At 37.5% G+C, this 16,261-nt stretch overlaps 1 protein-coding gene and 1 long non-coding RNA gene across 3 annotated transcripts; both read left to right on the forward strand.

Moving 5' to 3' along the window:
• The first annotated feature begins 2 nt into the window (after positions 1 to 2).
• Positions 3 to 8,670, forward strand: LOC111564883 (B-cadherin-like). Its single transcript, XM_023264742.3, has 15 exons — positions 3 to 143; positions 487 to 588; positions 1,406 to 1,549; positions 1,649 to 1,804; positions 1,968 to 2,109; positions 3,377 to 3,549; positions 3,625 to 3,753; positions 3,837 to 4,022; positions 4,125 to 4,369; positions 4,453 to 4,595; positions 4,697 to 4,921; positions 5,162 to 5,386; positions 5,470 to 5,603; positions 7,603 to 7,746; positions 7,883 to 8,670. The coding sequence occupies exons 1-15, from the start codon at positions 93 to 95 to the stop codon at positions 8,132 to 8,134; spliced, it is 2,451 nt and encodes an 816-aa protein (XP_023120510.2). The 5' UTR covers positions 3 to 92; the 3' UTR covers positions 8,135 to 8,670.
• Positions 8,671 to 9,361: 691 nt separating this feature from the next.
• Positions 9,362 to 14,584, forward strand: LOC129347853 (uncharacterized). Of its 2 annotated transcripts, XR_008600142.1 has the most exons (4): positions 9,362 to 9,499; positions 10,526 to 10,626; positions 11,358 to 11,499; positions 12,473 to 14,584. It is a non-coding gene; the product is annotated as an uncharacterized LOC129347853 (long non-coding RNA). The 2 variants fall into 2 exon arrangements; XR_008600141.1 differs by lacking the exon at positions 11,358 to 11,499.
• The last annotated feature ends 1,677 nt before the right edge of the window (positions 14,585 to 16,261 follow it).

Here is a 16,261-nt window from a genome sequence, read left to right on the forward strand (position 1 = left end):
TTGGCAGTGCATCACTGAAACAAAGCACTAACTCAGAGTCAGGTCTCTGTCGGTGGAGGACGGATCTGTAGAGTTTCATACTTGAGGAGATAATGGGAAACAGTAGCACTTTGAAAGTGCTTTTCTTGCTGTGCCAAGTCCAGGTAAGTGTTTTACTACTAAGTCTTTTTTTGCTGTATTTTTTCTGGTTCACACTGTTCTTTTTACCAGACACTTTAACTATAATTTATATTGTTTACAATCTTTTTTTTAAAGCGCTCTCCTTTGTATTAATGACTTTTAAGTGGTTTTCCATGCATATCTGTCCATGAGGGTACACTCAAAGTTCAGTATTTTGTTCTTTTATGACCTGAATATGGAATATTTCCATCTTTCTAACCACAAAAAGTGTCTGGTTTATTGTAATACTTTTTTTCTAATATCTACTGCAGTTTCTAAAAAAAATGTCCCAAAAGGCAGACTTTTTATATATTGTTTACTTCTCAGTGTTTAGAATCTCTAGCCGCCGCAGGGATCCAGCTACAATGTTCAACAAACAACAGAAACAACTGCCCGAATAATGAAACACCAAAAAGGAACAATCTTGAGGTAATTTTAGAAATGATTTTTGCTTTATTGAATACAAATAAATGGGTCAATATATAATTGAGGGACTTTTGAAGTCCATGGGATATATCTTGCATATATTTTTATTAAAAATGAAGAAAAACTAATGTTTTTTATGTTCATTGTGATCATATCTCTACAAATTCATTAATTATTCATGATGGAAACAGTCTCTTATTAATAAAAAATAACCATCCAAATTTAGTAACAGCCATCTTCTAATTAGCTCAACAATAATAAAATGAGCTTATTCTTTCTTCTTCTTGTTCTTTTTATTAAGTTGAGATAATGATGACAGATATTTCTTTTTTGGCAATATATCAAATTTTACATGGAAAATAACAAATTGTATCTGTGTCTGAGACATCACTTTCAACTAAGTTCCCCATTACAAAAACACCTCTCGAGGAAGTGTGTTAATTCCAGATCACATGACCTGTTCCACATGATGTCATTTCCTCCTGGAGAAAAGACTGAAAGACTCCAAGGCTTTCTGAGTTATTTAATATAAAGTAGTGTGTGAGTCAAGTGTGGATTTATGGCATGTCAACAGGTTTACTACAGTATCTTTAGAAATAACTTTCAGTTTCAATTTTACTCAATTATAGATATAATATTTTAGAAGAATCTTTCAGTAAAAATGCCATGTGGTGTTTGGTTATAGGGTCATGTTGATTTTAGGCCTGAAAACTGCAAAAATGTCAACTATGTTACCTGCAATTATGTTACAAAAAGTCCCACAATTATATATGGACCCAAATGTTGCATCTGACTTGACCTTATGCCTTGATTCAAACAGAACACAACAGACTCCAGCAATTCCCCCATTATTGAGTTTCCACTCGTGTCTGGCAGCTTTAGACGGATGAAGAGAGACTGGGTTATTCCTGCTATTAATTTTGCAGAAAATGACAGGGGTCCGTACCCCAAGTTCATGGTGAAGGTGACCACAGTAGTATATTAAGCAAATAAAATTACTTTGATTACATTTGCATTGACTAAAGCCACCTTGACTGATACATTTTTCATTTCTGTGATTTAGCTTAAGTCCAGTAATGATGAAAAAGTGGCCATCACCTACAAGATCAGTGGACCGGGGGCAGATCAGCCCCCCGAGGGTGTTTTTACTGTCGACCGGCGATCTGGGGCGATGTATGTGACCCAGCCACTGGACAGGGAGAAAAAGGCCAAATACGCTGTGAGCTAGCATGAAGCATAATCTCACATTTTACAGTTAATTCCATGCTTGTGTCTAGTTTAACCAGCATTTAATGACAAACCTTATAAATCACATGGACGTTTTCTGATAGTTCAGCTGTGTCAGTACTTGGTGGGACCACTGTATGTGCTGTGTGTTACAGCTGTGGGCTCAGGCGCTGAATGAGGGACTGAAGGCTGAAGAGCCAATGGAGCTGATCATCAACATCATTGATCAGAATGACAACGCTCCAGAATTCACTGTGAACCCTCTTATTGGCAGAGTGAGCGAAAGCGCTGATGTTGGTGAGACAAAGACTCAGCAAACTCTGTGTAACTTACCCTTTAAGTCAGGCTTTTGATTGATTTGACCAATTTTATTTATTCATTACTATCCTTAGAAATATTTTCATTTATTGATTTCTCTATTTACCTGTTTATTTATTGCTCAATTTATTACTTTATTTTTGTCATTTCTTATTTCTTGTATTTTTCACTTTTATTTCTATATCTCTGTTTTAATAATAGATATTTAATTGAATTTATTTTTATTTTAATTATTTATTTTGCTTATTTTATCTTATTTTGCTTAATTTTATCTCATCTGGTGTTTTCATTGTATATGTTATATAGGATGGTGTTTTACAGTCATTTATTGATAACTTGACCTGGGGTGGGATTGGAGGAGTCAATGTATAATTGAGGGACTTTTGAAGTCCATGGGATATATCTCGCATACATTTTTTATTAAAAGTTTAAAAAAAGTTTTTAATGTTCATTATGATCATGTCTTTAAAAATTCCACAATTATTTATTATGGAAACAATCACTTTTTTTTAGAAAAAAAATACTGGATATCACTAAAATGTCAACTAAATAACGAATTTAATAACAACCACCTTCTAATTAGCTAAGCAATAATAAAATGAGCTCATTCAAAAATTGTTTTGATTGTGTTCTTTTTATTAAGTTGAGATAATCATGATAGATTTTTCTTCTATGGACAATAAAAAATCTGTGTCCAAGAAATCACTTTCAACTAAGTTGCCCATTACAGAAACACCTCTCAAGGAAGTGTGTTAATTCCAGATCACATGACCTGCTCCACATGATGTCATTTCCTCCTGAAGAAAAGACTAGCAAGACTCCAAGGCTTTCTGAGTTATTTAATATAAAGCAGTGTGTGGGTCAAATGTGGATTTATGGCATGTCAACAGGTTTACTACAATATCTTTATTGCAATTTCAATTTTACTCAACTGTATATATAATATTTAGAAGAATCTTTGTGTAAAAATGCCATGTGGTGTTTGATTATAGGCGGTCATGTTGCTTTTAGGCCTGAAAACAGCAAAAATGTCAATTATGATACCTGTCAACTATGTTACAAAAAGTCCCTCAATTATATATTAACCGAGGGGTTGTTTGTACTGTTTTATTGCATTTGTGTTGCTGTTATCTGTTAAGCAATTTGTGTTGCATTTTGTTTGCTATATAAATCAAGTGTAACTGATTGATACTAAAAGGTGAACGTCAGTTACTATTAGTGAACTTGATCATGTTTCCTTCAACAGGTGAATCTATTATAAAGGTAACAGCAGTGGATAAGGATGATCCAAACACAAACAATGCCTTAATCAGGTATAGAATAATAACTCAGATGCCGCAACTTCCCAAAGACGGCATATTTGCCATAAATCCAGTGAGTGGAATGATCAGTCTGCGGTCAGGTGGACTGGACAGAGAGGTAATCTAACTACACTGCTCTTCTTTATCCAAGATTTTTCATTCTTCGCCTTTACAGTAACACTTTTTGTTTCAGACTCACCCAGAGTACAGCTTGATCATACAAGCTGCTGATATGGAAGGGGAGGGTTTAAGAGCCACCTGCACTGTTATTATTGTTGTAGCTGACAGCAACGATAATGCTCCAGAATTCACAGTGAAAACTGTGAGTTAAAAATGCAGAAATATTTACATAATAATAAGATTAATCTGTATCTTAATGAAGCAGAGTTTACTGCTCTTCCCCAGATATCCACATCAGTCCCTGAGAATGAAGTTGGAGTTGAGGTAGTCAGACTAAAGGTCACAGACAAGGATGAGTTGGGATCTCTGAACACCAACACTAAATACTCACTCATCAAAGGCAACAAAGGAGGAGAATTCAGCATCACTACAGGACCTAATAAAATGGACGGAATCATCACAACAGCAAAGGTTAGAAAACAGGTGTACATTTTTATTTACAAGTCTACTAACAACAAGTAGTTTACCTCACAAAACTTTATATTTCTATTCTGGCTTTCCGTAACTTCCAAGGGGCTGGATTTTGAGAGCATCCCCGTCTTTACTCTGGTGGTGGTGGTGACTAATGAAGCGCCGTTTACTGGACCGGTTTCTACATCGACAGCCACGGTCACTGTAAGAGTCGTAGACGAAAACGAACCTCCTGTTTTCAGTCCAGCAGAAGTGCATGTGAGCATCTCAGAAGATGTGAAAATAGGCAGTTCTGTGGTTGACCTCAGAGCGAAGGACCCGGATACAGCCAGGAAACAGACTGTCAGGTGAAAAACAAAAAAGAAATGTTCCCGTATTTAAATGCATGTACCCAAATCCATTCTAAACAGGTTGTTTCTCTTGCTTTCAGATATAAACTCTACAACGACACTGCCAGGTGGCTGAGTGCTGATGTTAACACAGGATCAGTTAAAGTTCAACGCAGCATGGACAGAGAATCACACCACGTCACAGACAGCAAATACACAGTCCTCATTTTGGCTTACGATGATGGTAAAGTTCTGCTGTTTCTCTTACTTAATCCTGCCACACAGTTTATTCCCCTTAACTGATTCTTCTAGCTCACTAAGCTCCTTCTCCTCTCATGCTTCTAGATTACAATCCAGCTACAGGCACAGGAACTCTGGTTGTAAGTTTATTGGATGTGAACGACCACCTTCCTGTGATCAAGCAGAGAAAAGCCAGTCTATGCAACAGCAACCCTTTTCCTGCCCTCCTGGACATAGTGGACCTCGATGGGCCAAGTTACTCCGGGCCGTTTACTGTGGAGCTTCAAGGAGAACACAGAATCAACTGGACTGTCAGCACCAATTCCACAAGTAAGAAAGCTCACTAACAGTACAAACAAAGGGACAAAATGTAGAAGTTGGCATTTGAAGGAACTCTAGTTCTTCAGCAGCACCCCACTTCCTAAAAATAAGTAATGTTGCAATGTTTCAACATTTTGATCACACGCTACGCAATCTGAAAATATAATCATGTTGTGCAAGGGGAGGTTTAGCTCAACTGAAGCCAAGTGCCTCTGAAGTTTTCTTTCTGTGTCTTTTCTCCCTGTATAGGTAACGTGGCAGCCCTGGCCCCCAAACGAGAATTATCTCCTGGGGACTATTATGTCCTGATGCGCATTTATGATGTTGGCATGCTCTCCCAAGACAGTACATTGTATGTAGAGGTGTGCCAATGTGAAGGAGCCGTCTCCTCCTGCTTCATCCCACCTCCTGCCCCTCGGCTACTCAATCCTTCTGTCACAACCTCAGCTCTGGGAGCAGTTTTTGGTGTTCTGTGTATGTAACAACTTTGTCCAAAATTAGTTTTAGTTCACTCATTCTGTCTTTAGTCACTTATTATTCTTTATTTTTTATTCTAGTGCTGCTTCTGCTTCTCTTGTTGTTGCTGAGAAGGAGGAAGAGGAAGATGAGGAAGGATGCTCTTCTCCTTGAAGATCTGCCCAGAGATAACATCTGCTACTACGATGAGGAGGGAGGAGGTGAAGAAGACCAGGTGGGTCATTCCATCTCAAATCGTTCAAGTTTTAGAACAGTTTCCGCTCAACCACCTCTGATTGGCTCAAAATATTTGCAGCATAAAATATGGGCATTGAAAAATTTAAAAGAAAAATTGAAAGTTGCCCATCGACCCACTTTCAGCATGGTTTTTTTTCCCACTTTGAAATTTGAGGCTATGTTTGTTTCAATATATCAGAAACTGTTAAAGATAAAAGCTTTCAATTTTTACAGTTATTTCATTAAATGTCATTGATTCCAAATCTGCCATATTTGACAAGTAGGTCACATAATCTCATATTATGGATGAGTCAAAATAAAAAAATGAAAAAATCTGAATATGTCATGAAAAGTCCTATCTTTGAGCACACAATGAAAATCCCCCCTCCCCCCCCCAAAAAAAATAAAAAATTAGAGCACAGAACTCACTACTTATTTTTCCTGAACCATATATAGTTTTTTGTCACAAGAATAAAAAACAAATGTGGCAACACTTGACAAACCTCCTCCAAACCATGATTTTATGCTTACAAAATGGGGTTAAAAATTACAGTGGAAATAACTTTATTTATTTTTTGCCATCAAATATTTCATATTAAAAAGTATTCTATGTGCTTTGTATAGTTCTGATAGGAAATATCAAGTTTTGAATTCTGCATCATTATTATTATTATTGTTTTTTAATGACTCAGCAAACCCATAATCAGAGATTATTCAATCTGCATGCCCAATATAGATTATGAATTTGAATTTAAATTGTGATATTTTTCAGATAAAAAGTCAAGGGTAAATGAGATGCTATATGTTTATTAACAGATAATGAGGTAATAGACTCATACATTGCGACTTACATACAATGCAGTGAAAAAAAATCCCTATGCTCGGGCTAACGGTCTTCAACAGACATGCAGGCAAGTTGAGCAAACAGACCAAAATTCTGAAAATGAGCAGACGGTGACTGAAAGGAGAGAAGCTGAATCTACACAGTCAAGTAAGAGATGAATATTGGGTTGTGTCGGTGATCTGATGACTGACTCAGGAGGGAGGCTCATTGAGGACCACTTGTGGTCAGAAGGGGAATAACCAGACATGTGATGACAGGTGATACTGTGTTGGTGGTGCAGCAGCTCAGTGTATGATGTTGCATTAATGATGAAACGCACAAAACAGGGGAACTATGAGGTCACTAACATGAAACGGGTCAAAATATAATTGAGGGACTTTTGAAGTCCATGGGATATATCTTGCATACATTTTTATTAAAAGTAATTAAAAAAAAAAAAAAAAACTCGTTTTTTATTTTCATTATGATGATGTCTTTACAAATTCCATAATTATTTATTATGGAAACAATGACTTATTAAGTTGAGATAATCATGACAGATATTTCTTTTTTGGCAATATATCAAATTTTATATGGAAAATAACAAATTGAATCTGTGTCCCATAAATCACTTTCAGCTAAGTTCCTCATTACAAAAACACCTCTCAAGGAAGTGTGTTAATTCCAGATCACATGACCTGCTCCACATGATGTCATTTCCTCCTGAAGAAAAGACTGGCCAGACTCCAAGGCTTTCTGAGTTATTTAATATAAAGTAGTGTGTGAGTCAAGTGTGGCTTTATGGCATGTCAACAGGTTTACTACAATATCTTTATAAATAACTTTCAATTCCAATTTTACTCAGTTGTATATATAATATTTAGAACAATCTTTCAGTAAAAATGCCATGTGGTGTTTGGTTATAGGTGGCCATGTTGACTTTAGGCCTGAAAACAGTAAAAATGTCAACTATGATACCTGTCAACTGTGTTGCAAAAAGTCCCGCAATTATATATTGACACAAACCATGACGCACACAGTAAAGTTGTTAAATACACTACACTATATCTGCCTGAGAAACTAGAGTTGGAGGCACATTATGTTGAGGCAGTTTAGTATTTTCACACCTTGTTGTTCAGAGCGATATTTCCTGTTTCCTCTTATGTTTCTGTAGGACTATGACCTCAGCCAACTCCACAGAGGGCTTGATAACCGACCTGAAGTCTTCTGCACTGATGTGTTTCCCACCGTCCAGAATCGCCCAGGCTACCGGTTACAAATCCAAGATAATGAGGAGATTGGAAAATTCATTGAGGATGTGAGTGATGTTCAACTTTACACACAGTCTCATACCTGCAGATTGGTGTGTTTACGAGAATGTCTCCATTATATGGGTGTGTAAGTCTTTATAGGGCCCAGTTTACTGAATGTTTCTACGATGTTTTGCTCTGTAGAACCTGTGTGCTGCAGGCAGTGACCCCACAGCTCCTCCTTATGACTCCCTCCTGGTGTTTGACTATGAAGGTGCAGGTTCTGAGGCGGATTCTCTCAGCTCCATCAACTCCTCAGACTCAGATGAGGAGCAGGACTTTCAGAGTTTAGGTCAATGGGGACCACGTTTCAGCAGATTGGCTGACCTGTACACAGGAGGGATAGAGGAGGATGACGACTCTGAAACACTGCCAGGAAAAACAGAATGGGTCTGACATGCCCCTGCATATTAATAAACCCTCTAAGTTTGTGTCCATCTGCCCAAGATCCTCGGAGTGCTGTGTGACCTCCTTCTGCTGCCTTCTGCGGCTTGTCAGAATTTTCAGCACCAAGTTTTGCACCAGCTTGTTGCTGGAATATAAAGTGAAAAATGACATTTACAAGCCAAATCATATTTAACAGTGTGTCCCTATAGCCTGCTGAATGCCAGTACTTTTATATAATGTTTTTTTGTGGTTATTGTGCAAGAGTATTGTTTGACATGTTTCAGGTCGAACCCTTAGGACACAAATAAATGTTTCATTCCATAATGAGCAGCAGTTTTGGTCACGTATGTAATTTGAATTCTAAATTATGCTTTTTAAAAAAAAAAAAATTAGGCCAAGATGACACTAGTTAAGTAAGTGATGAAGTTTGTACTCTGTTAGAGCAGGCAGCTCTTTATATTGGTAGTGGAGCTTATAGTTGAACTATACTATCATCACAGCATCCATGAAGAGGTTATCTCAAAAATAAATTCCACATAATGAAACGATTCTACTTGGGTTGCCAGAATCACGTGGTGTTTATGAAGCTGCTGCATCTAAATTATTTGACTAATATCTCTCGAATAAAACACCCATTTTTTCTTTATCCATATAGACTAGATACCTCAATTTTCTTTTGTCTGTCTTTTTCTTTTATCTTTTTATGTATTTATAAATCTCAACTTCTTTTTTTGCCCTGTGAATGAGACACCGTTGATGCATGCATTATCTGTCATGGAATATGAACTGTCACCACTTAAACATTTCTTAAACAGAGCATAGCCGAGTGCTAAAAAAAATGCCTGGAAACAAATATTAAAACTTTGCTGGATACCAAACCCCCGACCCCGGTCCGTGTATTCATCTGGCAATTGGATATTCCGTTCTGAAACGGGTATTGAAAAACAAAAAACGAGTAGTTATTTGATCTTCATTTAAAAATACAAAAATTTAAATTTAAATACAAGGCGTTTTCCTTTTCATGATCAAAAAGGGATATACGAAATTTTAAAAATGCTTTGATTTTCATTTTATGTTTTGAATAACAAAAAAATAATAGAAACGAGACAAACGAAAAAAGGTCATTTTTTTCATTTTCTGAGACCGGAAGTGGTCATCAGCAAGTGTGAAGCCAAACGACAACAAGATTCTCAGAGGGCGGAGCCAGATGGCAGTGATTGGTCAGACTGACTGCGAGTCAGAGAGCAGTGATTGGTCAGACCATAGATAACATAGAAGACAGCGCGCTAGCGTATCTAGTGTATGTGTATCTATGGTCGGCACATCTGGTAGCACCTCTGGCTGCTGTTGATCTTGTTTTTGGAGTAAAACACGGTAAGAAGATAAATACTTCTAACCAGTAGCGTTGTTTGGTTCTAAAGGTGAAAAGGTGTCGTCATCCTCAGTCATCATCATCCTCAGAATCATCATCCTCATGTTCCTCCATGTCCTCTGGGTCATCAGATGCCCCCAGGTCATCCATCCCACTCCACAGTCTGGGAGTCTTCACAGTCAGCGACTTGTGAAGAGTTGTGTTTTATCGTGTTTGAGCAGTTGGTCCGGACGCGTTAGCTAGCTAAGCGGCTAAGTTAGCTAGCGGGCTAATCAACACAGGTGGCTAACTTACCGCTGAACACCTGTTAGTTGCTGCCGCAGCTGTCCTCATTATTAGAATGACCTTCTCAACCTGTATATCTCTGCTGTGTATTTTAGCTTTGAAAAAAGTTATTTTACTTTAAGGTTAACTGAAACCCGTTCAGCTGCACTGAAGTTTAGCATTCAGCTGGTTTGAATTAAACCACGCTTAACTTAACATTGCGCAACATTACCTCTCCGAATCTCCATAATTTCATTAAATTCCTTCTCTCTTCCACTGCTCAAGTTCAATCCAGTATATAAAATGACATTAATAGTGAATAAACTAACAACCAGCCATTGCATTTATTTATTACTGCATGTATTTGTAGTAAAACATGAGTTGAAACATCCTACTTTTGGATCTACAACTGCACAAGCCGTTCATTTTCAGTCACCTGATGAGTTAAACTCCACTTTCTATGTGAGGTTGAAGCAGAAAGTCTGAGTTAATAAAGAAAGTTGTTTATAATTTGTGATACCTGTTATCTGTGACTGAGGCTTTAGTTTTTGTTGAGCCGATTTACACGTAGAAACTTTGTTCAAGAAGATTTCTCAATAGCTCAGAGGACAGGCTGCTTTTTACACAACCTTGTAAGAGAATGTCTGTCAATGCTTTCAGCAGAATTTAGAAACACAACACTTCCTAAACAGATATTTTGAGGCTGTGAGGTTGAACGTTTGAGAGTATATCAGTGTGTTTGTTTGTGGTCTTTCTGTTTCTAGGTGGAAGCTGAATTAGTGAGGATGACTCCTGCTCCTGTCATCTCTAAGCTCCTCACACATCTTTACCTGCACATGAGGAAAATCACTCCTGTAGAATGCAGGTATGTTTGTCATTATTATAAAAAGATGTTGCCTGGTGACCTGTCAGAAACCCATTATACAGAGTCAGCCAAAATAATGTTTACACACATCAGGAAAAGAAAAACTTGCATAAATATTTCAATACCAAATTTATTCAGACATCACGAGATTAATAAAGTTATCGTTGGCCTCTACAATTACAAGAGGTGCTCAAAGTGGTGGCCACTGGCTTCCAGACATTTCTGTTGTGTTGTAGACGTCACTTGTTGATGCTCCATTCATGAGGGTAGCGCCATCTGTTGGGAAAACATCGTACAACAGGACACAGAGTTGTCATGATTTGATCAAACTTAGAAAGAGGTATCTATATGTATAGAAGTACTTATACAAATGAAATATTTATAAAGTTTTTCTTTTCCTGATGTGTGTACATTATTTTGGCTGACTCTGTGAACTTAATGAGAACAAAACTGTCGTTTAATTGTTGCACTTAAAGCTTCTTTAGTGAAAACCAGCTGGTGTTCTGCTTTGAAACAAACTGCTGTTGAGGTCTGTGTTTTTAGGTTTAACCCCACAGTTTCTGAATGAACTGATAGTTTTTGTTTTTTTTCCCTGATCAATGTGGACGTTATAATTGATGGTAACATTTACTGATCATATAATCAGCATGACAATATAACAGTATAACATTATGACCACCTGACTAATTCTGTGTTGGTCCCTTTATGCTACTAAAACTCCTCTGACCCAGTGGTTCATCAGAACCTCTGGGGATGTCCTGTGGATTCTGTGGATCCTGTGGGTTGCAGGGTGGGTCCTACCTAGACCAGGCTGATCCTGGACCATCCCACAGATGCTCAGTCAGATCTGGATGTGGGGAGTGTGGAACCCAGGTGAACAGCTTAGCTCTGTCGTGTTCCTCAGACCACTCCTGAGCTGTTTTTAGTTTGTCCTGCTGAGGGTGGCAGCTGGCATCAAGGACTGCTGTTGCCATGGAGACTAGGGGGCTGTTTGTCCTGCAGTGTTCAGGTGGTGGTACATGTCAAACATCCACATGAACGTCAAGGTTTCCCAGCAGAATGTTGCATTAGAACAAGATGATGGATGTTGTTCTCTTCAGCTGTCAGTGGTCAGAATGTTGTGGCTGATCAGTGGATCTGTCTGCCTTTACTCTGACATCCAGAGTTATACAAAAGTGTAGTATGTGTGCAGTGCAGAAGAGATTTACTTTATTGTATGCAGTTTTTTTTTTTTTTTTAAGGGAGAGCATTTTTTTATCCACCTGAAGAAGACCTAATCTTTCCCTTCAAAGGATAGTTAATAATTACTACAGCTTCCATAGTTTTCCCATCAGAGAAAATCATATCCATATACAGATTTTTATTAATTCCAGGGCTGGTTCAGTAAAGATTACAATAATAAGTACATCAGATAATTCTTGGTCACAGTTGGAATTTTGCAGCCTGAGAGATGGTTGACAAGGTTTGCAGTCCTTGTTTTAGCAAAATATGTTATAATAGAAGATCTTTATTGTCATTGTACATGAAATTATCTGCAAACCAGCAGTGTATCAGTCTGAGTTATCTAAAAATAAATAAGTAAAGAAAAATGCTTCTAAAGCCAATAATAAACAGAATATTTTGAGGGAATATTCTAAAAAGGAAAGAAAAGTTCCATTCTCACTCCTCTCAGGATAAACTGTCATTAAAATTGACTTTAAATTTAGCTTCAACACGAGATAAAAACATTTACTGTCATTACTGATATTGTCAAGTTGCAATAAAGTTCTTTTATAAAATGATGAAAGTGAATAAATTGTATTTCTGTGATCTGTGTTTGATTTCTGTCTTTTCTCCTGTCATCCAGATGTTCAGAGGGAGATGATGCCACATCTGGTCCAGCTGATGGAAGGTCTTGAAGTTCTCTGACTGGCCTCGACTGAAGATGGTCGTCTCACTGGATTTAAGGTTCAGATGCTCAGTAACAAACTCCACCAATGTGCCAACAGGGAAGCTTTAGGTTTATTAAATGTTGCTATGAAGGTTTCGCTGTTTTTCTTTGTGAATGCAATGTGCTCCAACTGAAACTTGAATTAGAACTTAGAAGTAAATCCTTCCATCTGAAAGGATTTAGTTGCATTAATAACCTCATAACATTCTAATTTTTATTCCAGTCTTGGTTGAAATAGAATCTCTGTATTGATTCAGGTAAAAACTGAACTTCACAGCATGTTGAAGCAAAACAACCAGATGAAAACTGTGATGGTGTTGGATTGTCAGACCGTAATGTTGCAGCTCAAAGCAGCTTTTCTATCTCAGTTCATTCTGACATTCAGCTATGAATCAACACAGCAGATGGTGATCCATGCTGTGGAAGTCTCACATCTCCTGATTTAATGGAGCTGCTTTGCACTTTTTACACTGTTTATTCACCAACACTTTATTTAATAAAAGTCCCATCTAGTTTTTATGAGGAATGTGATGTTTTAATTCCTCTGTGAATAACTGCAGTCTAATGCAACAGCTGGAGTTGTAACATCTGTCCTGATATTGATCATGAAGTATTGATCAGAATACTTATGGTTAGCAGTCATCCCTGAAGTTTTACATTAAAATCTTTACTTGTGTTGTGAACTTTGGTAAGAAGCAGAAACGTTAGCGTTGCCATGGATACATGAGTGTTAAATTCTGTCCATGTTTCCATTTTGGGAAATGCAGTCCAGTTCCAGAATGTGGAGGAATTTAGTCTCACAATCACAGACAATAAATATTATCTGAAAGTTGGGTTATTGTTGTTTATCAGCACAATACAAAAAGATTAATGTTAGAAATATTCCAGTTAAGACTCTGGAATATCATGATTTATGTAAATTTACCTCAATAATATGAATGTCCAGGTTAAGATTGTGCAGTGATATTTATTATGTAAGTTTAGCTGATTAAAGTTTATGACTCTGCACTACAATATTATTTATTATTTAAATGTACATCATTATTATAATATTTAGGGTCAGACCCTACAGTATTGACATTAAGAAATCAAATATTCTATAAAATGTAAATACACTGAACTCATTTGGATATATTTAAGTGAGACTCTACAATATTGACACAAATCTATCTAAATCAAAATTTTTATCATTTTTACTCCAAACATTTACTGGACTGATTTAAATATTAAAATCACTCCTTTAATCCTCTGCTGTACGTTCAGACCTGAGGCCTTAAATAGAAACACACAAGTATCTGTTTGAAGGAACTTCTGCAGAGTCCTGGTTCCAGAACATGATGATAGAATTATAGACAAACTTTAACAAAAGCTGCCTGAGAGTTTACAGGTTTTTATGTTGGATTTCTTCAGTAATTTAATGAGAGTTATCAGCAATAATCAAGTTTTCATTTGATGAACTTCATTTCCTCAAACATCCAGAATTGGAGCTCATATCTTTGGCAGCTGTAAAGTTTCTGCTCCTTCAAAGTTCACAACACAATGAATGAATTCCTAAAACACTCTCAATGCTGGAGAGCGTTTGATGCTGAAGCAGTGATCAGTTTTTCTGTTTCTTCTCTGGAGATGCACAATGAGGGACGTCTGCAGAGACTGAGAAAGAGTCTCACCACATCCTGACATGAGGAAAAAGACTTTATTGAAGACTACAATGAGAAAAACTATCAGACAGCAGACGGCTGCATTCAAGGTGAGCTCTGAACATTTGATCTGGAACAGGAATTCAATAACGGCAGCATGAGCTTCATTTCAGTCTGTAGCTGCTGAATTCATGGATGAATCATCTGGCACTAGAGAAGAAGACCATCAAACATCCATGTCAGCTGATGAAGGTCCAAGAGTCTCACCAAACAAACAACCTACAGAGTGAAGACCTCAAATCTGATTGGACGGCCTCCTATTCAGCCACATGTGTGAACAAATGCCTCTAAGCTGATTTGTTTTCTAAAATAAATCTAGTTTGAGTCCTAATCTATGCCTGTGTGTTTGCTTCTTTACACCGCTGTTAACAGTTTAGGCTGTTAGATTGTTCCAGATAAGACAAGTACAAGATTCTTCAGAGCCGTTCTACCACGAGCCTGACAGGAAGAACTCCAACAGCTACTGAATGTTCCTGTGGTCCCCTGAAGGCTACAGGAGGAGCCCTACGAGGACGAGCCGGTCCACCTGATGGCGGCCAGTCGCTGCGGTTCAAAGCCAACACCGACTACGTGGACTTCTACTGGACCACACGGAGGCCTTCAAACCGGACCAACAAGTTCACCGACTCCCCGACTCGTGGGTCTGAGGACGCCGCCGAGCCTCGGTCCAGCCGGCCGCCTGTCTGTGGGTGTTTGAGTGCTGAGAGGTTTGTGGATGCATGTGAACGTGTCTGTGTTGAAACAGCAGCTTTTGACTCAGTAACGCTGGGAAAAACCAAGAGCTCCTTTATTTGTGACTTCCACTAAAAAACTGATGAAAATAAGTTTCCCAGGGTTCTGACTGATAACAGATTATTAAATAATGAAAATAATAGTTTAAATATTCCTTTAAACAATCCTTTTAGGTCTACATTTCCTTTACACTGACTTCTTGGAATATGTACAAGTATTTTGGGTGGAATATACCATTAAGCCCGATGTTCAAGGGTTCTTCTGGGAATATACAATTAAACCAACCTTTTAGGTAAATGTTCCAGGATGTTGGGTAGAATATACCATCAGATAAACCTTTTAGGTCTACACTGGAAGATTTTAGAGTAGAATATTACTCCAAACCATCCTTTAGGTCTACATTTAAGGTGGAATACTCCTTTACACCAAGATTTTTTTGGTCTACATTGAAGGATTTTAGGTGGAATATTCCTTTGAACGAACTTTTTAAGTTTACGTTCAAGAAAGTTGGGTGGAATATACCATCAGACCAACCTCCAAGGTCTACAGTAGTGAATTTTAGGTGGAATATACCATTAAACTCACCTTTTAGGTCTACATTGGAGGATTTTAGGTGGAATTTTCTTCCAAACCGTCTTTTAGTCTACATTTAAGGATGTTTAGGATGGTATATTCTTCCAAACCAACTTCTCAGGTCAACATTTCAGGTGGAATATTCCTCCATACTAACTTTTTTGGTCTACATTGAAGGATTTTTTCTGAACCACCCTTTCAGGTCTATATTTGAGGTTTTAGGTGGAATATTCCTTTTAACCAGCCCCTCAGGTCTCTTTGAGGATTTTGGATGGAATACTCGGTTAAACCAACATTTTAGGTGCATGTCCAAGAATTTTTGGTGGAATGTTCCTTTAAGGTGGATGTTTGAGGACCTTGTAGGTGGAATACTTCCTGAAACCAACCTTTTAGGTCAACATTGAAAAGTGAGAAACCTCAATCCAGACTCCTCATAATGATGTTTGAGATTTATGCTGCTGTTATTTGTTTAGTCCAGACTAAATGACAGAAATCCACAACTGTAATTTTATTTCAGGACTCGGTTATTAAATGTCAAAACAATCCATGTGATTCTAAAAACTCAACAGCTTTACAAACTCTAAGATTAAACTCTCCACAAGGATCCAAAATAAGTTGGACTTATACATGAGAGCTTTAATTATTCTTCATCTACTTCCTGAAAAGTTTGGTCAATAAAAAAAGACAAAAACTAATATTTTCA

The sequence above is a fragment of the Amphiprion ocellaris genome, chromosome 3 (assembly GCF_022539595.1).
Source record: "Amphiprion ocellaris isolate individual 3 ecotype Okinawa chromosome 3, ASM2253959v1, whole genome shotgun sequence".
NCBI classification, from domain to species: Eukaryota; Metazoa; Chordata; class Actinopteri; family Pomacentridae; genus Amphiprion; species Amphiprion ocellaris.